The sequence below is a fragment of the Erpetoichthys calabaricus genome, chromosome 15, assembly GCF_900747795.2.
Source record: "Erpetoichthys calabaricus chromosome 15, fErpCal1.3, whole genome shotgun sequence".
Classification (NCBI taxonomy): domain Eukaryota; kingdom Metazoa; phylum Chordata; class Cladistia; order Polypteriformes; family Polypteridae; genus Erpetoichthys; species Erpetoichthys calabaricus.
Window position 1 is genome coordinate 19,941,085 of NC_041408.2, and position 23,333 is coordinate 19,964,417.

General features: G+C 37.6%; 1 protein-coding gene and 1 long non-coding RNA gene across 2 annotated transcripts in view; one reads left to right on the forward strand and one right to left on the reverse strand.

Moving 5' to 3' along the window:
- The window catches only part of pex6 (peroxisomal biogenesis factor 6), a 103,750-nt gene extending 101,592 nt beyond the window's left edge, over nucleotides 1–2,158 (forward strand). Inside the window, exon 17 of the mRNA XM_028820301.2 lies at nucleotides 1,065–2,158. Coding sequence (XP_028676134.2) covers nucleotides 1,065–1,201 — 137 coding nt within the window. The 3' untranslated portion in view covers nucleotides 1,202–2,158. The remainder of the gene's footprint in view (nucleotides 1–1,064) is intronic.
- On the reverse strand, nucleotides 2,125–21,283 carry LOC114665687 (uncharacterized). Its single transcript, XR_003718457.2, has 3 exons — nucleotides 21,148–21,283; nucleotides 5,909–6,056; nucleotides 2,125–2,264 (listed from the first exon to the last, which is right to left on the reverse strand). It is a non-coding gene; the product is annotated as an uncharacterized LOC114665687 (long non-coding RNA).
- Between the last annotated feature and the right edge of the window lie 2,050 nt (nucleotides 21,284–23,333).

A 23,333-nucleotide genomic window follows, 5' to 3' on the forward strand; every position in this document is an offset into this window, starting at 1 on the left:
TCCTCTTTAATTGGGAACTTAAAGTGAGGAAAATGTTAAAATTTATAAGAGCTGAGAGAGCAGGAACTGTGTCTGTCAAAAGCATTCACATGAATGAGAGGTGAGAGTACCGCGTGTGTGGTTGAATATGGTTGAGAGGAGGGCGTGACTTGAAAAAATCTCATGGCCAAAGTCTCACGGGACTTGAAAAATCTCTTCAAAAAAGTCTTGTCTCGTCGCAGGATTTTTGTATATAATAGAGGGATAAATAAATTGTGTGACAGATGCGTAATATTTTGGGATAAGCTGTAAGTCCTCACCAAAAAAGCCACCTGAATGTATCCAATTATAACCTCCAGGAATGTCTTTTTTCCCTTTTTCTTGAATATCATGATTTATGTTTTCAATTTAATTCATTTCTGTTTTTTTATTATATCGTGCTCTTCATTGAAAACAAGCTCGGAAAGTGTTTTTTTTTTTCTTTACAAAGATTTACAAATACAAATCAGAAAAGTACAGAACCATTTACATACAGAGGAACGCAACACAGGTCTGTTCACAGGAATGGCGAGTCTTGCCTGTTCCTCCCTTCTAGCTCTTGGTTGTGTTGCCACTGTCAGGTCCCGGCAGCCTTTTGTCATTTTATTTCTTCACTGCTTCTGGCTGACTGATGAGCGCAGATACAAGAACAGTCACAGCCAACACTAACCCACACCAGGACCACGGTGGTCTGGGATTTTAGCAAAACGTTTACTGTTTTGTTTCAAATACTAAGACTTCACTTTGTGTGCTCAGTCCACACAAGAAACAAAATAATACTTGAAATATTCTGCTTCTTGGAATTAGAGGTGTAATCTTTTATTGTTATTGTTTTGTATTTAGTGCCCATAGGTATAAATTAAACTACAAGTAGTGTGCGGATGTGGAAGTTGCTTAAAATCTAAGTAGCTGGACTCTTAGTAATTCACATGTGAGATTATAAATGAAATTCATTTAAAAATATTATGATTATGAAAAGCTCCTGGCAGTAAAACTTTAAACTTGGGTACTTGAATCTTCCTAACCGTTGTGTCTCCCCTACCCAGGTTTAGAAACAGAAGAGTCTGATCTCGTACTAAGGAGGGAAGATTTCCAGAATGCATTAGAGAAACTACAGCCATCTGTATCTGAGCAGGAGCTGCTGAAATACAAGCTCATCCAACAGAAATTCACAGCAAATTAACAAAAGTCCTCATGGATTTCAGAAGATTGTGCTTGTCAAAGTGAACACAAGACTGGATATTCTATCTTAAGTGCCAAGACTGCAAAAAATAAATTGGATTACAAGTAAGGTGTGATTAGACCAGTGTACAGTAGCTCTGCATGAACCAAACTATTTTCATACAGAACATGTATGCGTGTGGTTGTGTGTGAATGTTTAAGCAAATGAGCAGCTTGATTAAGTGGATATAATCCTATTATGTACCTCACTAGCTTTAGTTCTTCTCATTTCACACCTATAAATTGCTTCAGAACACAATTACTGCACAGAAAAAAATGTTCAGTAATACAGTTTTTTTTTTCTCTTTAGGAAGTGCATTTTGGCATAAAATACAAAGAGAGGCAAAAAAAAACACCCTACTGTAACATTTGCTTGCATTAATAACAAGAAACCTTGTTACATAGTGTACACAGCAAGACACACCGGGCATTCACGCGCCGTCCACCAGTATTGTAAGGACAGTCCGTTGACAGCATTGTGGTTTGCTTTGGATTCAGGAGGTCAGACAGTTGGACTTTTTACAGACCAGGCAGAATCTCAGGATTTCACTTGAACAACGCTGTTTTTTTCCCAAGAATGTATTCATCTGCTTTACAGAGTACGTTTTTGCTACACAGATAGATTATGCTGGGTAGCCAGAATGAAAGAGCATGTCTGTCAGCAAGTAGAAATTGTATTCAAATAAGGAACTTTCCTATTTTGTGAAAGGATTACATTTACAATTAAAATAATGAATCTCTCAGCTAAATGTATATAATTTAAAATCAAATCCAAAGTAATAAACCCTAAGAAATGTATATTTTGTGTTACTGTACAAATAATAGTGTAATTTGTGGGAAAATGCTGATTTGTAAACATTTCCATTTTTTAATTCAAATAAATGTCATATTTCCAGTGTTTTCCTCATTGTCTGTGAAATGACTAAAAAGTCTCTCTGGTGGATTTTATTCTTCATTTGTCACCCAGTTCCTGTTGCCTTTGGACTTTAAAGATTCAAGTGAAATGTGGCATTCGCAGAGATGTTCTGAAAGAAAAACAAAGTAAGGAACAAAACCCAATTATGTTCTGCATTTTAAAGTAGACGTTATACCCTAAATCAGTGGTTCCAGTGTGGCAGAAGGTTTTTGTTCCAACCAGATTCACAATCTGTGATAATACTGTAACTGATCTCATTCAATTTTCTGGTCTTTTTTCTCTTCTCTTATTCTGCATTCAGAAAAGGGCAGCAGTGTGAAGTTGTCTTAGCATTTATAAGACATTAATAAATATTTCAGTAGCTTTAAATGCTTAACTCTCTTTTGTTGTTTGCCTAGTATTTAGAGATGGGAAAATGATGCTGAAGCGCCGATGCTTGTGTCAGTCAATCTGAAGCGTAGTGAGTCGAATCACTGTGTCAAAACCCCGCTGTCACGTGACCCATGACGTTTGAAGCTTCGAACGTCATCAGTGCTTCACAGCGTGCTTCATTGGTTTGACAGCTTTGGCGCTAAATTACTGTAACAGGTAGCCTACATAAAATTCAGCATTCTCATTCAGCAAAGTTGGGTTGTGAGGAGAAAGAGATTTGGAGAACTTTGGTGACAAGATGGCAACTAACAACAGAAAATGGCGTTCAAAAGTTTGGGAGCACTCATACCAGCAATTAAGGTAGAATATGTTGCCTCCTTATGGTCTACATTTTATGTTTTGATTAGAATCTTATTCTTACACTGTTAAATGAAATGATAAAATTATTGTGTTTCAATTTTACAATACTGTGTAGGTGCGGTGTTTGCTGGGCACGCAAGAGTTGTCTTATATCAACAACACGTCATCCATGTTGAGACACCTGCGTCACCACTTGTAAAGCCGCAGCAGGAAATATCTATGGTATGTCTTTTTAGTCCAGTGTTTCGGATTCAAACTTTATGTGTTTTTTTAAACTCTAAATTCTAAAGCTGCTTGAAATGAACCTTCAGACATTTTAGCCATCATAATCAAACCAAGTTATATATGTTTTTAATTTAATCGGGAATGTGTCTTGTGTTTGCACATTAAGTCTTTATTTAGAGATGACACAGAACACTTGCTTCTGGTACAGTGCCAAATTATCTTCTAAGAAATATATTCATTATTTAATGTCTAATGACTGTGTATTCATTAAATAGTATAAATGGACAAGGACCTTAGCAGAATAACAAGAACACAAACTTTCCTGACCTTTTTACTGGTGAAATGAGACTGAAACAGCGAGTTCTGCTTCACTTGCGCTCTTGAGAGCTTGCCTTGACCTCAGCTAGCCACCAGATGTCGCTGTTCTTACTTGGGCTGAGGCTTCAAAGCTTTGAATCTTTTTCGGCACAAATAGAAAGAGAGCCTCAAAGCTTCATGAGGCTTCATTTTCCCATCACTACTAATATTCTGCCATTTTACTGTGTAGTTTGCTCCCCGCATTGTATCCTAACAGTGACAAGCAGAACAAACAACAATGAATGATGAAAGGCTGCAACTACTTCAGTATCAGACCCACTGATTAGCAGATAATGGATTAAACAATCAGAACATCTGAAAAAGCACAATGAAAATCAGAATGAAATAAGACAAACTACATTACAGTAATCCCTCGCTATATCGCGCTTCGCCTTTCGCGGCTTCACTCCATCGCGGATTTTATATGTAAGCATATTTAAATATATATCGCAGATTTTTTGCTGGTTCGCGGATTTCTGAGGACAATGGGTCTTTTAATTTCTGGTACATGCTTCCTCAGTTGGTTTGCCCAGTTGATTTCATACAAGGGACGCTATTGGCAGATGGCTGAGAAGCTACCCAGCTTACTTTTCTCTGCGCTGACTTTCTCTGATCCTGACGTAGGGGGATTGAGCAGGGGGGCTGTTCGCACACCTAGACGATACGGACGCTCGTCTAAAAATGCTGAAAGATTATCTTCACATTGCTATCTTTTGTGCAGCTGCTTCCTGAAATGACATGCTGCACGGTGCTTTGCATACTTAAAAGCTCGAAGGGCACGTATTGATTTTTGATTGAAAAACAAACTCTGTCTCTCTCTATCTCTCTCTCTCTGCTCCTGACGGAGGGGGTGTGAGCTGCCGCCTTCAACAGCTTTGTGCCGCGGTGCTTCGCATACTTAAAAGCCAAACAGCCCTATTGATTTGTTTGCTTTTCTGTATCTCTGTGACATGATCTGCTCCTGACGCGCACTCCTTTGAAGAGGAAGATATGTTTGCATTCTTTTAATTGTGAGACGGAACTGTCATCTCTGTCTTGTCATGGAGCACAGTTTAAACTTTTGAAAAAGAGACAAATGTTTGTTTGCAGTGTTTGAATAACGTTCCTGTCTCTCTACAACCTCCTGTGTTTCTGCGCAAATCTGTGACCCAAGCATGACAATATAAAAATAACCATATAAACATATGGTTTCTACTTCGCGGATTTTCTTATTTCGCGGGTGGCTCTGGAACGCAACCCCCGCGATGGAGGAGGGATTACTGTATTACCACATAACTGCTTAGTCCATTTTAATAAAACATTACCAAACTTAGTTTTGTAGTTTCTACATTGATCCCAAAACACAAAAAAACATGGAGATAACAGCTTAATTAGGCTAGGAGTCCAATTAAAAGCAGAAGTTGGTTGAAACAAAAACCTGCAGCCACAGTGGGTCACCAGGACGCAGTTTGGGAACCACTGCCCTAGATAGTCACATCATTCTCTTAACTTGGTTTTATTTTTATAAGCTTAACTGAATAGAGGAAAAAATACATTTTTTTCTGAAATGCTTCAAAAGTTGATATTTAAAAGGTTAATATTTACAATAAACTTGATGTGTTGCAACCTAGAAGCAATGATCCAATGTCCCGGGAGCGTGTGTTATACTCCCAGATGCCACTAGAGGACTTAACATGAAAATGATGTAAGCAGACAAGGTCAGGTCTGGGTGCTCCTAGATCACTGACACTGCTGATGCAGTATGCTGAGAGGATGTGTGCAGTGCACGTCTGAATGAGCCCATCAGACTCTGAGGCTCAGTTATTAGAATTGGCGAGGGTAAGTGGGCATGTGCCACTTCTGGGGTTCTCACTCCCACCCTCTGCTGGAGACTGTGCCTTTTAACTACCAGAGCTATCTACTGCATGTTACATCTCACACCATACCACCCATTAAAATACTTAGTTACCTCAGTCCTGGACAGTTCCTCCTCTACTGCCTGATTTTGCTAGTCTATTTCTCAGTACACTGCTTTCCAAGCAAATTTGATCTTTGCTTCTGAGTACAGGTAACTTTTTTGTAACAGCTGGGGGTTGGCATGCTGTGTATTCATGCCCCACATTTATTAACATACCAATTTGGTGAAAAGCAGTTTAAGTGAGCAGCTATCATCAAATGGCTTTTACAACAATATCTTTTAAAAGAAACTTGAAAAATGTCAAAACATTACAATAAAACTAGACTGAGATTTACAGGTTACTGTTATCTGTAACATTTACAACACTGTATGCCACCATTAGCTAGCAGTATCTTTAGTACTATGCCAGTTCAATGCCTGTACCTGCCTGCTGCTCTACAAGTCATTTTTGCACAATTTATTATTATAAGATGTCAACTGAAAAAAGAGTCTTGTTACAGTGGTGCAATGGTCAGTCTTACATGTGGAATATCCATATTTACCGCTTACGTGGCCTTTGCTACTTTTGTGCGCTTCATCCTTTTTCTTCTCATCAGTGTCACTTGTGGTCTTTTCAAGCCTGCTATCAATAAAAGAAGTCTTGGTCGGGACTTGGTGAGCCAGCTTCTCAGTAGCGTCCCTTTGGGAAACCTGGAGGGGTTTATGGACACAGACACAGTCACAATAAGACACAGTAAATACATTTTTGGTCATTTTTTGTCCTAAAGATTTTTTTAGTGATTTATTCAGATAAAGTGGACTAGCTTGTGTTTTACTCCTTTCAAAATAACTGTTTTACAGACTTGTGTGTGGCTGGTTTTATAGCACAAATTCACACCTAGTATATGCAATGCAAAATTAAAAAAAAAAGTAAAAAATATTGCAATCTATAATTCATCTGGTGTTATTCAAGTTTTGAACTTTAGACAAATTACAAATGTCAATATAAAATTGCCTAATGCAGTATGTTGATTCAGCAATCTGAACACCCACTGATAGATAGACTGGTACCCTTCACTGGGGTAGACTCAGGTTCTTATTGCCACCTTAGATGGGATTGAATATGGATGGCCAGTCTGAACAGTAGTACTTGTTCATTGCCTGTTTTGAACAGAAATAACTTCAAATTCACATTCATTGTCAATGTAATTCTTTCTTGCAATGACATCACCACTCTCTGGCTAACAAAATCATCTAATTTTATTTGAGCATATCCATTTTCATTTCAAATTCTTGAGGTTTCAAATTTAGTACGAGAAGAATAATGGCAGCATTTCCAGACTATATCAATTAATATCATGATCCTCACTGCTAAGGCATCAATTTGTGCAAAGCACCTACCCTGATTAAAATGTATTTATTTATATACACTATATATATATATATATATATATATATAAAATATGGGATCGCACCCTTATTTTGAATGATGCTATGTATTGTGGCTGTGGCTTTGCTAGGGTATGTGTTCTGGGAAAGTCCTGAATTAAAGTTTATTTGGGCAAAGTTATTTTCTTACTTGTCAGACACCATTGGCTTGTCCGTTTTTACTCAGTGAACCCAAAAATCATTCTGAATGAACTGACAATTCTTGTCTGGCCCAGTGCTAGTTCTGTATTGGTATGTGTGAGTGTTTATTGTCAAACAGTCACTCTACCCAGAGCTGTACAAATTCTAGCTCCCTGTGATCCAAAATGCAGATGGAGACCTTAGAACATAAGACAGATGAGTAAAGAGAAGTAAGCCATTCAGTCCATGGCCAGGTGGGCCCAATGCTTTTTAAAGCTTGTCAAAATTTGTACTTTTAACTCCATAACTCTTTTTGTTTTGCCACCAGGTTATCATGAGTACTTTGTGTAAAGAACTGCTCCTGGACTTCCATCTTGAATGCACTTCCACAAATTTCCACTGTTGACCTTAAGTATTTGATTCAGTGTTTAAAGGATTCTGCTGCAACAGTTTTGTCAACACCCTTGAAAATTTAGAAGGCCTTGCTTAGGTTCTTATTAGCCCTAACTGCTCAAAACTAAACTGTTGCAGTTCTCTCTACTTGTCAGAGCATAGCCTGCCCATTAGGGCTCAGATAAACTTAGGATGTCTATACACTATGTGATTTTTAGCCTGACCTGCAAACCTCCTAAGTCATTTTCCAGATTGGTACAAAATCACAAGAACATTGTTGGTACTTGCAAGGCATGAGATACATTTTGACCCAATATGAGTTTTACAGGCTCCCAATGGTTTTCAGACCTATCAAAAAAATTAACAATGGTGGGTTTCAGTTTGATTTGAAGGGTCACGTGAGTTGATTTTGTGCTTCAGTCTCAATTGACCAATCAGGAAGTAACTTTATTCTTAGGCATTTGTGAATGCATAAGGAGGAAGACGAGAAATTCATTAAGTTGTGGCAAAGAACCTTACACTGTATGATATTTCTTGCAAGAAATATTATGATCAGGTCTTTAAAGAAGAAATACTGAAGAACATGGCCCATCAGGCACACTGGCTATAGTCCACTAGTCATAAAATGCAGGCTAGTAAAGCAAATAAAAATAACGAGATTAGCTATGGTTACTGTACTGTAAAAACAGAGAGACAGCAAAATGTTCTTCACAGCATCAAGCTGCACGTGTACAGTAAGTCTCACCATGCAATCTTGTGTGAGGTTACTCTAAAGGACTCCAACTTTTCATGAACCAATAAAAGAGCTTAGTGTTTGCTTGTTTCCAATCGACTATCAGTACAAATGAGTTACTAAACCTGAAGAGAACACATGGCGTCTTGTTGTAATCAGTGAGTGTACCACCCGCACAGTTGTTTTTCACACATTTTCAAGTGCTGATATGTATTTTCTTTAGTGTGGTAACTCAATATGCCAACTGTAGTCTCATTAGTCGAGAGATTTGTATCCAGGAGTTTTTATGATGTAGCCTGAAACTTCATCATTTTTAACATCTGCTAAGTAGTGAAATGTGATAAATACTGCATGTGGGTACCTAAAAATGAATAGGCTTTGGTCAACATTTTTCTAAATTGCATTAAAGATGTCAAAACAGCATGGTGGCACTGTGGTTAGTACTGCTGTATCACAGCTTCAGGAAACTTGTTTCAAATCCCAACCAGGTCAGCGCCTGTGTGTCTCATTGTTCACCCAGTAATCAGCTGTCAACCTGCACCCCAGAGACCTGCGTATTTGCTTTCCTGACACCTCTAGTGTGGTCTGATGTGAATGAGGGTGCTCTTCCATAGTTAGATCCTGCCTTCCACCTGATAATGCTGGACTGGCTGTCACCCCAAGCAGCCTTGAAAGATGAATGGATGTTTATACATTACCAGAGGAAATGGAGGCTGTACCAGGCTAGTCAAGGTCAGTATGCAAGTGTGGCAAAGAACACTCAAAAGCAGACATGACAAAAATTAAGGTCAAATGTCAGGGAAATAAATGAAGCCAAAGAAAGAAGGGATCTTTGAATTGTGACTTTACAACTTTACAAGCTGAACTTGCACGACAGACTGAATGGGCTTTGGGTGGGTGCACTGCAATTACCACTACTAAGTAGCTGGGTTTGAATGAGGTAGATTTGTGACCTCAAAAGAAATGAAAAGCGTCATTTCATCATAAACAGGTATTGTCGTGGGTTAGAAGTAACAATTTAATTTTCCCAGTCACTCCTTTTTAAAGTCTATGCTTGGAAATCCATTCATTTTGTGACACAGCATTACCAACAAATTCTGTTTGTCCATGTTCATCTCTTCTTATTTTCTCTACATCTACTATAGATTTCTATATAGGATCAAAATTTCGATTTCAAGATTTAAATGGATCTATAATGGATTTACGTGCTTTAGGAATCTCTGACAGTGACTTGACCACTTTAGTGATACTATATCTGTTTGAGTTTCAGGAATCAAGTCTGTGAGTACAGAAACACAAACATAAGGCACTCAATGCAATTAAAACTTGCCGTGAGTATTCTTCTTCTTATTCTTTCGGCTGCTCCCGTTAGACGTTGAAACAACGGATCATCTTCTTTCATATCTTTCTGTCCTCTGCATCTTGTTGTGTTACACCCATCACCTGCATGTCCTCTCTCACCACATCCATAAACCTTCTCTTAGGCCTTCCTCTTCTCCTTTTGCCTGGCAGCTCTATCCTTAGCATCCTTCTCCCAATATACTCAGCATCTCTCCACTGCACATGTCCAAACCAATGCAATCTCACCTCTCTGACTTTGTCTCCCAACCGTCCAACTTGAGCTGACCCTCTAATGTCCTCATTTCTAATCCTATCCATCCTCGTCACACCCAATGCAAATCTTAGCATCTTTAGCTTTGCCACCTCCAGCTCTGTCTCCTGCTTTCTGGTCAGTGCCACCGTCTCCAACCCATATAACATAGCTGGCCTCACTACTGTCCTGTACACCTTCCCTTTCACTCTTGCTGATACCCATGGTGTAAAATGTTAAATGCCTACTGATTCTGAGAAAAATCTGTCTAGCAGATTTTGCTCTACTGAGATAAATGTGTGCACTGTTGGTACTGTACATATATATGGGAAAGTGTTGTGATGGGGCCAAAATTTTGGCTGAGTGCTCAACTGGTTTTTATCTTTTAAGCATCCTTGAGAATGATTTGACTCTTATCGCAGTGCCTGTCAAAGTATGAATCTGTGGGCTCAACTCAACAATGAAATTCTCAATCCGAATGAAATGTGACCCAGTTAATAGCATTGTAAAATACAAGAAGTATATTGATTTTGAGAACAGTCTCTCTTGTATATTTTACTTTTCAGTGATAATAACTTTTTGTGCATAATTTGATCCTGACTGCTGCACAATTGAGCAACTTTCAATCCATGTATGAAGTAGCCGTCTGCCTGCATTGGGCAGGCATGCAGCATAGACGTCTTTCACGAAAACCAGCAATCCCTGGAGAGATGGTAACACTGCCAGCCACAGGATTTATCGCAAAACTGTAGTAATTGGTACATTAATTGACTTTTGTACATGCATTCAGCATTCAACCTGTACAAAATGCAATTTACATTCATACAGGTAAGCAACACAACAAGCTCCATAAAAAGCAACGCTTCTGTGACCTCTGTGTTGGAATATGTTTTTCATCCATGATCTGGATCCAATCAGGGAATGGCCACATAATAAGCACAAACAAATCAAAGCGCGATTAGTGTCTACTTTTTCAAAAGGCTGTGTTTTTCACCCATCCCCACCACAATGCTAAGACCGTGTTTTGATAAGTATACAGCTCTGGAGGGCATTTTTAGAAGTCTCTGTTTCGGGTTGAAAACACCAGGTTAGTGTGGATGACAAGTGAAAATGGAGAATAATGGCTGCATTTTCAAATTAGGTTTGTCCACTTTTGATAATGTAGATAAGGGCAGGCTGTAAGTTCTTCAAAACCAAGGCCAAATTTAAAGAGTTAGATGCCAGACTGAGAAGAAAAACTGACAAAGTAGTCTTCTAAGTTCTGCCCGTGCCACACCCCAGTCCAGCTAAGACTGAGGAGACAAGAAGGCTTAATGTGTGCCACAGATCTTGGTGTAGGTTAAAAGGGTATAGGTTTATGGGGCATTGGGACTCCTTTTGGGACAAATGGGACCTGTTCCACTGAGGTGGGTTACATTTGAACTGAAGGAACACCAATGTGTTGGGGAGGCATAAAAGTAGGTTAGTGGCGGATTGGGAGTTTAAGACAAGCCAGGTTTAGAATTGTACACGAAGGGACAAACAATTGTGTAAAAACAAATATGTGCAGAAATGGAAATACTAGTAAAGTTTAAGTGCACAAGTAAAAGAAGTAACACAAGTAATATTGGTTGGGTGTATCTAGATTTAGTATTTTGTAATTATCAGGATAGAATTCAGGGTGTAGAGGTGATTAAACAACTAGGGTCAAGTGACCATAAAACAGTACAGTTCTCAATGTCTTGGAAGAGCACAGATGCAGCGATTAAAACATTAAGTGTAACTGATAAGTTTAACTTTGGTAAGGACAAAGTCTAAAAGGGATAAACTGGCATAAGGTTTAAAGTGTAGAAACAGTTGAGGAGCAGTGGAACAGGTTTAGAAATGTTTCAATGCAGGACAGGTACATCCCAAAATTTGGAATTAGTAGGAAATTAAAACTCTGCAGTGAATTAATAAGAAGTTGAAGAAGAAGCTGCAAAGGGAAAAACAGCTATATAAGGCGTACAAGACTGATAACCAGTGCAAATCATAGGGTATATGAGAGCATGAAGACAACCATTAAGGAGGATATTAGGGACGCTAAGGTGCGGTTAGACAGGAATATGGAAGATTAAGCAAAAGATGACCCAAGAAAATTCTGGCAGTATTTTAGGAGAAAAAGAACAGTCAAGGAAGACGTGAAGTGTATCAGAAATGGTAAAGGATAATTAAAATATATTGAAATAGAAAATAAAGTAAACTTACATTTTTCTGAAGTCTTCACTTCTGAGGAAGTGGATAACCTCCCAGCAGTTACAGAGACTACTGAAGAGGTACTGAGGGATTTGGTAAATGTAGAGGGAGAAGTACTGCTTAAATTGAAAAGGCTGAAATCAAACAAATCACCAGGACCAGATAATATTTATCTTAAGGGGGTTAGTGAGGTACATATATAAACCCTTAAGGCATATTTTTAGGACATCACTCCACACTGGGGAAATTCTGAAGAACTGGAAAATGGCAAATATAATCCCGTTATATAAAAAAGGTCACTATGCAGATCCAAGTAACTATAGGCCAGTAAGCTTAACATACATCACAGGAAACTTAATGGAAGGAATTATTAAGGATAAGATTGAGCAACACATGGCAAGAACAGGAGTTTTACTGAACAGTCAGCATGGGTTCAGAAGAAAGAGAACTGTGTTTTACTAACAGGCTGGAATTCTATGAGGAATCAACAAAAAGATATGATCAAAGTGGAGCATATGATATTATTTATTTTATCTTAACTTTCAGAAAGCATTTGATAAGATGCCACATGAGAGGCTGGGTATCAAACTAAAAGATGTGGGAGTTTAGGGTGTTGTGTGTAGATGTGTACAGAATTTTCAAACACACAGCAGAAAGTGGAGATTTATAGTGCAAGGAACATTATCAGAGTTGGGTAAGGTTAAGAGTAGTGTGCATCAGGGATCAGTGCTGGGGCCACTGATATGTTTAATATACATAAATTATTTGGATTGGAATATTAGAAACAAGCTGGTCAAGTTTGCAGATGAAACCAAGATAGGTAGATTGGCAGATAATCGAGAATCCATTGAATTGTTACAGAGGAACTTGGAGAGCATAAGGGCTTTGGCAGGTGAAATTTAGTGTCAGTAAATGTAAAGTATTATACATAAGAAGTAAAATTGTTAGATTTGAATATACAATTGACGGCCTGAAAATTGAATGTACACCTTATGATAAGGATTTCGGAATCGTAATGGACTCAACACTATCAACTGCTAGACAGTATTCAGAAGCCATTAAGAAGGCTAACAGAATGTTAGATCATATAGCACGATGTGTGGAATACAAGTCCAAGGAGGTTAGGCTCAAGATTTATAACACACTGGTGAGGCCTCATCTGGAGTACTGGGTGCAGTTGTGGTCTTCAGGCTTCAAACAGAACATAGCAGCACTAAAAAAAGTCCAGAGAAGAATGACTAGGCTGATTCCAGGATTAAGGGTAAATTTTGCACAAACATTAGTAAGTGTTTCTTACTGGAGGTCCGGTTTCCTCCCACAGTCCAAAGACATGTGGGTTAAGTGGATTGGCGATCCTAAACTGGCCTTAGTGTTTGGTTGGTATGTATTTGCCCTGCAATGGACTAACACCCTGTCCGGGGTTTTTTTCCTGCCTTACACCCAATGCTGACTGGGATAGGCTGTAGCAACCCCTGCGATGCTGTTCAGGAATAAATAGGTTAGAAAATGACTGAGTGACATTAGTAAGTTTTTCTCCACACAGAGAACCATGAAATAAGTTACCAAGTAGTGTGGTAGACAGTAGGCCTTTAGGGACCTTCGAAACTAGACATTGTTATTTTGAAAGAATTAAGTGAATAGGATTGGCAAGCTTTGTTGCGCTGATTAGCCTGTTCTTCTCTAAATGTTTCTAATGTTCTAAAATGTGGACGGAGCCCTAGAATGCAGCCCTGGCTACCAATTAGCCAGCCTGTCATTGTTTAAGGGATGGATTGTCCAGGGAAGGGTGATGCAACCAATTGGTCTTAGCCATATATACTTAAGAGTTTGTATTTTCCTCAAGAACTTTATGCTCAAAATATTTTTTTTTTTTGTAGAATCTCAGTTAACTACATCAGAGGTGTTTCGTTCACATGAGGCTATCTGACATTACCTAAATTTATAGAAGAACCTTAGAATCTATAATGCTGTTGTCTCATAAAATAACTACTGCAGATATTCATTTATCCAACTGCCTATTACTAAACTTGCTAAATCCCATTCAAGTTTTTGGGAAGGCCAGAGCCTATCCTGGTAGCATTAGGTGCAAGGCGGAAACCAGTCTTGATTAGGTCTTCAGTCCACCACCCTCATACTGAGCCAGTTGAGAATCTTCAATTAACTTCACATGTGTGTTTTGGAAGATATGGGAGTAAAACTCACTTCAGGTATAAAGTATTAACTCCTACACCACTATGCTGCACTTACTGTGGTTGTGCTATAGAGTCATTACTGTCATTACATTACAGTACAGATTGCAGGGAAAGTCTTACTTACATGGGCTATACAACATGCAAACATTGTCACTCTCCAGCACCATAATTAGTGAGTATAGCCATCTTATACAAAAAATGTCTTCATTACCTGATAAAACTCAGAATAATGATAAGTACTTCGTGATGTTGGGTGTTAACAGCTTTGTTCATTTATATATTGTAAGCATAGCATATCCTTAATACCGTATTTAGGTTTTTGGAGTGTGTTCCAGATCAGTAATTGAAAAGTGTAGTTAGACCATGCATATAATAAAACTAGGTCTCCAACTGCAAGGAGCTTCAGTTTGATTGTCAAATAAACAGAAAACTTTAATGTAAATGTAAAGTAACACTTTAATGACCAATGGTTATACTACAGAAATACTGGCTTTACTTGTAAGTCTCCCTGGAGTGGGCATTTAGATATGTAGGAGGACACCTAAATGCCAAAACAGAGTAAAACTTTATTACTGATTCTTCACCAGATGGACACTGCCCACAAAGCTAATCCACACCTGTCCATTCTGTGTTTGAATTGATTCACTCGCTTCAAGTGTGAAAGAGTAACCACTAAAACCATCCATGTATTTTTATACCCCACTTAATCCAATACACAAACACTTGGCAGCATCAGTCACTGGACACAAAGAAAGGTTTGTTTATATCTGATATGTGTTGTTTTCATTTAATGTGGAAGGTTATATAATATATTTAATCATGTATTCACTCATTTTTACTGTCTTTGCATTGAGTGGTAATTTACGACTGCTAAGGTGTTCTACTATGTATTGAATGGCCTCTGTATGTTTCTCCACCAGCAGGAGTGACAAAAAATGTTTACATTTTACTGTAAGATATGGCAACAGTAAATTGAATTGAATGCTGCATGGAATGCCAGCCTAATACAAGGCACAATCATACAACAATGTTCACCCATATCTGGACCTGTGGGCATCCATGCCCATAAATATAATTCTTTATTAAGCAAAGCATCCAGACAACTGGACAGCTGGAATTCCAGTAGGTACATTCTAATTATTTGCATAAGACCCTCTGTTCTGTGCTTTCTTTGTTTAAAAACATTAACAAACATTTTGATATCAGACTGCGTAATGTGTTTTTGCAGCTTTAGCTGAAAGGATACTTTGAAAATAGTTGAGCATCTCCATTTCAACATGTAAGTCTATAGAGTCACCCAGACATTTTACTGATTACCTGGGTTTGGTTTGTTGCTGTCCAATGTAAGTATGATTTTTCATGCTCTGGTATATCTAATTCAAATGTACAGTGGCCACTCATTCAGCATTATGAACCTTAATGGTAGCAGTTGTATAAAACAAATAGATATTTCAAATAGTAACACATTATAAAATAGAATAGAATAGAATCCACTGCATCCACTAAACAGTGTCCTATCCAGACAGAGGAGCAGCTTTAGTGACAGACTGCTGTCACTTTCCTGCTCCACTGACAGACTGAGGAGATCGTTCCTCCCCCACACTATGCAACTCTTCAATTCCACCTGGGGGGTGGGGATAAACGTTAACATTATACAAAGTTATTGTCTGTTTTGCCTGCATTTTTATCACTCTTTAATATTGTTTCTTTATCAGTATGCTGCTGCCGGAGTATGTGAATTTCCCCTTAGATAGATAGATAGAATTAATAAAGTTATCCATCCATCCATCCATCCATCCATCCATCCATCCATCCATCTATCTATCTATCTATCTATCTATCTATCTATCTATCTATCTATCTATCTATCTATCTATCTATCTATCTATCTATCTATCTATCTATCTATCTATCTATCTATCTATCTATCTATCTATCTATCTATCTATCTATCTATCTATCTATCTATCTATCTATCTATCTATCTATCTATCTATCTATCTATCTATCTATCTATCTATCTATCTATCTATCTATCTATCTATCTATCTATCTATCTATCTATCTATCTATCTATCAGATAACTTCACTTAAGAAATACTTCACTTAACAAATTCACTAGAACTGCCTGCAGCCCTACAATGGAATATAGAATTTTAAAAATGAATGAATGGATTTGATCTCTAGAATGATTGATTAAATATGTTCTAAGCATTGTTCAGTGAAATGATTAGGTGATTTGACAATAATTCTCTTTTAAGAGTTTTAAGCAGAGTGCTTAGTGTTCCCTGCAAAATGAGATTCTGCTTGAAGAATAAACATAGCATTCATCCATCCATTTTTAAACTGCCTCTCCCCATGCATTCATTTGTCAAGAGTTGTGTTTTCAGTTCAGAAGTTCAATCCCATCTGAATGTGCTTCACATTTGTGCCCCACCCTGATTTTCTATATTTATTTAATAATATTTTAGCAAAAAGTTTGTGTGTTTTCGATGCAGTGAGCATACAATTGGATAACTGATGTGGATTATGCAACACAAGCAAAGTGGGATTGTCTTCATGGATGTTTTAATAAGCTTTAGTGTTGTTCAACATTGACCCTCCTGTGGGGCCAATGTATCTTAAACTTTGTGATCTCTTCATTAGGTGAAAACATTTTCTCAGCCATCAATACATGATGTAAGTAATGAGATAAAAAGTGTATATATGTATATGTTTATAATATATAAAATACACAAACCCATACATATGTGCATACATACTGTGTGTGTATATACAGGGTGAGTCAGAATTATGTTAACATTTGAATGGCGGAAACAATTTACTCACAAAACATACTTCATATGTGCAAGATGATTTACAGGAATGTCTCAACCTGTTCGCCATCATGTTCAACACACAAAAACCAACGAGCAACAGTACCATTTAAAGCCCGGACAGAAATTTCACAAGTAATAGATGTTACCACAGTCCGTATTCTGTCCTTCAGGTCATTGATATCGCAGACTTTCCTGCTATACCTGCGCTTCTTTACCATACCCCATAACGAGAAATCACAGGGTGTCAAATCAGGGGAATGTGGAGGACATGGCAATAGTCCACCATGACCTATTAATCGACCTGGAAAGGTGTCGTCGAGATAAAAATAATTCATTAATGTTAACATAATTTTGACTCACCCTGTATATATAACAAGACACTTTGTCTCATTGATATTTCTCTTTTTTCCAGGTGGTGTGTCATGATGTCATCGCAGTTAGTGTTACTACCTCATGACTCCAACATTCCGAGCTTCAAAGCCAAGCTCAGTCATCCATGTCGAATTTGCACAATTTCCCGGTGTTCGCATTGGTCTTCCTCCCTCATTCCCAAAGACATGCTAATGACATTCATTAGCAACTCTGAGCTGACACTTTGTTATTGCATGAGCAGCCCCTATAATAGACTGGCAGAGGTCCAGAGGTGGTGGATTCCTTATGCAGGATGCCACTAGCAAAGGATCAGACTCTCAAGCATGAACTAGATTAAGTGTAAATTATGTTATTTATTCATCAGATGCTATACTTCAGGGCAATATAAAAAGTTGCGCCTGTCCTACACAATCTTAACGAAGTCACGTATTAAGAGTGCTAATTTTCTTCCAAGGGTGCTTTTTGTGAAGGCTGAGTCACTGCTTCTTTAAATGAATATTTACAGTAATTGGCTTCAATCAGAAAAAGAAAACTCTGCCCTTTTGAAGTTGGTAATTTACAAAACTAACCTCAGATTTGTCTTAAGATCTTCCCATCTAACAAGTTGCTGATTACAGGTTTCATTATAAAAAAAATGGTTAAGAGGAAATTGGAAACTTTAGGGTTTTGGCATTTTTTTTTTTCTTTAATGATATGAATATTTCCTGTCTGACCTGGCTTCTCAGCCCATTGACGGCTTTCTTATAGTCGGTCTCTTAATTAAATGTGTGTGCATCCAGTAAGAATGTTCATTTAGACCTGCCAGTTCCGGAGTTTGGATTGGGGACTCTAAGTAAGCTCAGTCTTTGTTTTTGTTTGTTTTTTTTTTTGAGAGATTTAGTAAATTTGAGCTCTGCTCCAGATTTTGGTTCAACTAAGTATAGTTTGTCTTTCTGATATACCTGCCATGCAGATTTAAAATGGAGGTGTTCAGTTCCACTAAACCAATATGGCCAAGTTTAATAAGCCTTATAGAAAACCTATTGGATATAAATAACCTGCAATTCAGAAAATAGCACTAGTGTGTGATTTGGTCCAGTACGTCCCCGGACATAGTTAGGAGGCTTACATTTCTTAATCAAACAAAGATTACTATCACCTCAGTATGGATGTGTCATTTCTTTACTTCTATTCTAAAACAGGACACCAACTCCCATCGTGATTTGTGAACAGAAGGCTTTCTAGGGACTGCCAAGGGAAACATCTCACACATACAGTTAAACCCAGGGCAGCTTTGGTATTTATACAGATAAGGTCTACAAAGCTTAAAATGATTGAGCCTATCCAACCTCTGCTTTCTCACACCAGATGATGATTGCTCTGTAGCCGGTTAGAATCATGAGTGCTGAGTATGACGGAAAGAAATACCTTCAATTGTTTTATGTTTGCTGGTTGAGCACAGTTTAACTAGCCGGAGAGAAATCTAGCAATGTTTAGATTTAGGAGAACCATGTGAAAGCCATTGTTTTTGATGTTCGTGTTAAATATACTCAACACACTATTGTTTGTTAGCAGCCTTTTCAGTTTGTATACTGTACTACAGACAGCAGAAAAGGCTTTGACCATTTAAGTTCTTCAATGATGGTCAGCATTTTTACTTAAAAGGAACACTTCATATCAAAATTGGTATTGGTCTATGTTTGTAATATAGTATTTTTCATATTGGCACTATGAACAAGCATGTTAAAAAGAAAAATTTAAGACAATGCTAAATTGTTTTAAATGGTAAAGGAAAAAAACTGAGCATAATACTGCCTTCTACTGGCCACTGTATGGAAATCTATTCATCCATTACTTGAACACATCCACTCATAATGGGCCCAGGATCCTGTAGCATATCCAGACAGCATCAGGTGTGAGGCAGGTGCCAGTCCTAGATGAGTTGCCAGTTTACTGTAAGGCATGCTGTTCTGACACAGACATACCCCTCAAATGTATCCTTCCATTTTATCATTATAGAGCCACAGTGTTACAGAGCTATCTTGGTACTATCAAAAACAAGCAGCATTAGTTAATTTCACACACAGTCTCACAGAAACACAGTCATACTAGGCCATATTAGAGTTTTCATTTTAGCAAACATAGGCGGCATGGTAGAACAGTAGTAAGCACTGAAGCCTCACAGGTCTGGTATCCTGGGTTTGAGCCCAGTTTCCAGTTGTTGTCTATATGAAATTTGTATCACTCCCTTGTTTCTCAGTGGTTTTTCCCAGGATATTCCAGTTTTCCTGACACATACCTCATGATGTATGTGTTTGGTGTACTGTTCATTCCAAATGGCACAGTGTGTGTTTGCATGTGCATGAGTGGGCCCAGAGATGGATTTGGGGCTTGTACAGGACTGGTACATATTCTATCGCACTGGATGCTACTCAGAATGGCTCCAGTTCCCTAAACCTCTGCATTTGTTTAATTGTGTTAGAGAATGTTTGATTTATTTCACCTATCATGCATGTCCTGGGGACATGGGATAGTTTTATCTCACTTATGCCCCAATCAGAATCATAATCTGAAGCTGTTTGTTAGCTTTCTTTGAGCAGATCTAAAGTAACTAGGATGTTCTGTAGACACTATACTGGTGCCATTCTTTCATTCTTTTTAATCAGATTATTTGTAAGTTTTTTTTGCAGATATTGGTTAACAAAATATTGACTTAATGTGTTTTTTCGGATTGGGCTTTTTTTTTAACCAAGCCCAAATTATTGCCATTAGGTTTACTTACAGCTCTAAATCATCCCAGTGTGAGTGTGTGAATTGATAGGCATCCCATCCAGGACGGGTCATTGGTGTTTCTGACCAAGGCACAAAACAGGTTATAGAAAAAGAATTCATGGTGAACTTAGAAAATTTAAAACCAAGTAAATTGGTACTCAAAACTGACTGCTCACTTGATGATTCTTTATCAATATATCCTGTTCACATCTGTCTAAGATCTATGATTCTATTTGTGTCATTTGATTGATTTATAGCCTGCCTTGGCAAGATTATTTCTTATGTGAAAATCAATTGATTAATGCACTGCAATGCAACCTGTCAATTGGTTCAAATTATTTTGTTTCTTTTCACTATTGGAGACCCAGACATTTTATGGTACTTTTTTTTTCTTTTGCTGCTTTATGAACTATTATTTTAAGTTCTACAAACTGCCCTAAGTGTTAGATATGGACATCATCTACTAATTGCTACTTTTCTACTAATACATACTTACACACTGGTTAACATGATTCAACATTGCAGTCTTACTTGCACTTTAAATTGTGCCAGGTGGATGATGTTAACAGGGCCATACAGCATAAAGACAACACTGAGTGATATGTATTGAACAACACAAGTTGGTCAGAAAGTTGGCTAGTTAGCCCCAAACTACCAGAGTTTTCTAGAAAGGTAGCTTGTAAGCACACATACTTTGAATGGATTCTATGACTGCAGCTGGTTAAGCAGTAAAACAGTTCTTACTGCTGCACAATTAACTGCACTACAAACATAGCACATACGGGACATCTGACAGGTAAAGTCTCAGAAAAGTCATACTGTGTTGTACAAACCACTGCCGATTTTCTTTGAGATCAAATTAAACAGTTATTTACTCAGTCCTTGTTGATTTCCTTTATCAATACTCTGGGGAGAACATATTGCTCTTCTTGGCAAAGGAAGTTACATTTTGTTTTAGAGAAATTGCAGTTTTTTTTATTTTGTATTCCAAGTGAACATACATATTATTTAAAGTAGCCAGTTCACCCTTGGAATATCTGGGTTGTTTGAAGCATTTGTGACCATCAGATTTTCATTATACATAACTTTTGATTGTTTCTTTGAGTTTTCTAGACTTAGAGTCTAGAATTGTCACATTTGGATTTGGGGAAAAAAAAATTCCACTTACCAATTGACTCCACACATTTGTTAAGTTATGTCCCCGGCGTCCCTGCTCTGGTACATATATGATCCAAATGGAGTTTTTAGTCTCACACTAGAAGGTTCAGCCAGGACGCAAAACAACTCTGCTAAATAATGGGAGGCCATGAACTCTGATGGGGGTTTAAAAAGCAAGGTCCACTCAGCACTTCTCACTGGGAACGTGAGTAAAGCATCCTAGGAATAGGACCAATCAGCTTTCAGTGCAGTTTAGTTACCATGGTATCTGACAACTTATTAATGATAGTCAAGCCCCTTTTTTCTTGTTTACAATAATGACCTAAGTCTGGATTGGGCCATTGGATGTGGGAATATAAAGGTCAACTGATAGGTCATTAGAAGCATACTTGGAAAAAATAAACTGTTCTAGGCCAACTCTACACAACAAGGATGTTTTACTTTTAAACTGTGCTGGTTTCTAGCTACTCACACAACACATGCTGCTCAATTCATTTCTACCAACATGTGCACTTTTAAACTGCTCTAATTTGGTTGCAGGTTAGAGTATATGCCTCATATATTGGGATTCCATTTTTATTGGTGACATTATTAAAAAGAATAAGCTAGTATTGAAAAATGAATAGGCTGGTATGGTGAAGAGCTCTGCTCCTTCATAGATTTGGGAAACTGGGTCCGAACACCGGCCTGTTTGTAGTTTGCATGTTACACCCAAGTCTCTGTGAGGTTTTCTTCTACATCCCAGAAGCCTGTACATTAGGCTAGCTACAAACTCAAAACTGGCCCTGTAGGAGTTAGTGTGGGTGGAAGTGTGAGTAGACTCTGTAGGGGACTGGTGCCATGTCTAGGGTTGGTTCCTACTTGCATAGAGTCTGCCCAGAAACAGATTACACGGGTTGGAAAATTAATCAACATATTAATTTTTTTGTTTTACATCTATGTTAAGTATAAACCTCTCAATGAATTTTTATATAATTTAGGCTGAATGGAAACTCCAAATTTATCTTGAATGACTGAATTTGGGTTTGTAATCAAGTGTGTGCTGTCCTGAAATGGCACACAATACCGCCTTGTTTACAGATTTGAACCTAAAATATACCCAGAAAATGGAAGGGTAAATATTGACTAAACAAATAACAATAGGAATTCCACTTTAACATATTTGGAGGCATAGTGGCACTGGCTGTTAACGCTTCCAAATTAAAAATAAATAAAAAAAAGATTAACTTGGTTAATTGCCATCTTTACTTTAGCACAATGTGAGCATGTGTGTGAGCAGATGGAGGTGTGAACTTCTGCCCTATGAAGTGTTCTTTCTTTTAATTGTTTGGTTTTGCAGTGATAGGTTATAGCTCACAATCATCCTGTAATGTAAAACAATTATTCAAAAAAAGGATGAAAAAAAAATCTATTTTAGGTTATATATTAATCTAACAGAAAATAAAATTTGACTATGTGTTTATAAATAATATCACCTTAATTGGCATATTAAACTCGTAACCTTTAACATGTAGTAAAGACTAGCCATTTGAAGTGTCACATGGTTATATGGCATTTACTTAATTAATAGTATCAACTTTGTTTTTATTTTTCTTTTTGCTTTGGTATGACTTTTGCATCGAATGATTAATATTGCAAAAAGGTATGAAATGGTCCAAACAGTACTTTCACTTTAGTGATACTACAGGAAATCACTTTAGAATACAATACAATCGATTATACTGTACAATAATCTACAATCAAGCACATTTACTTATATAATATTTATTATGTACACAAATAAATGTAAAATACAATGAACAGGAAATGAAATGAAGTGAACAACTTCAATAATATTTAATTTGAAACTAAACACATTAGGTCATATGAAGTAAACAAGATGTATGGATAAACAGATTGGTACATGTGTGGCTCAATGCGTCTGTGCACATTGATCTTTACAGATCTACGTGTGTCTGTGTGTTTGTGTTCGTTTCTTTTTCTTCATCATACAGCATGTGCTTCTTCACTTTTAAATTTCTTTACATTGTATAAGTGTTTCTGTGTGTGTGTGTGTGTGTGTGCATGCCTGCATGGGCTTGAAAGCATGTGCTTGTATGTGCCATTGTGTGTGTACACGTGTATTTAAATAAATGATGTTTTGCAAATCCTATCTCATGACCACCTGGAGCAGATTGCAAAACTCCCACTTAAACT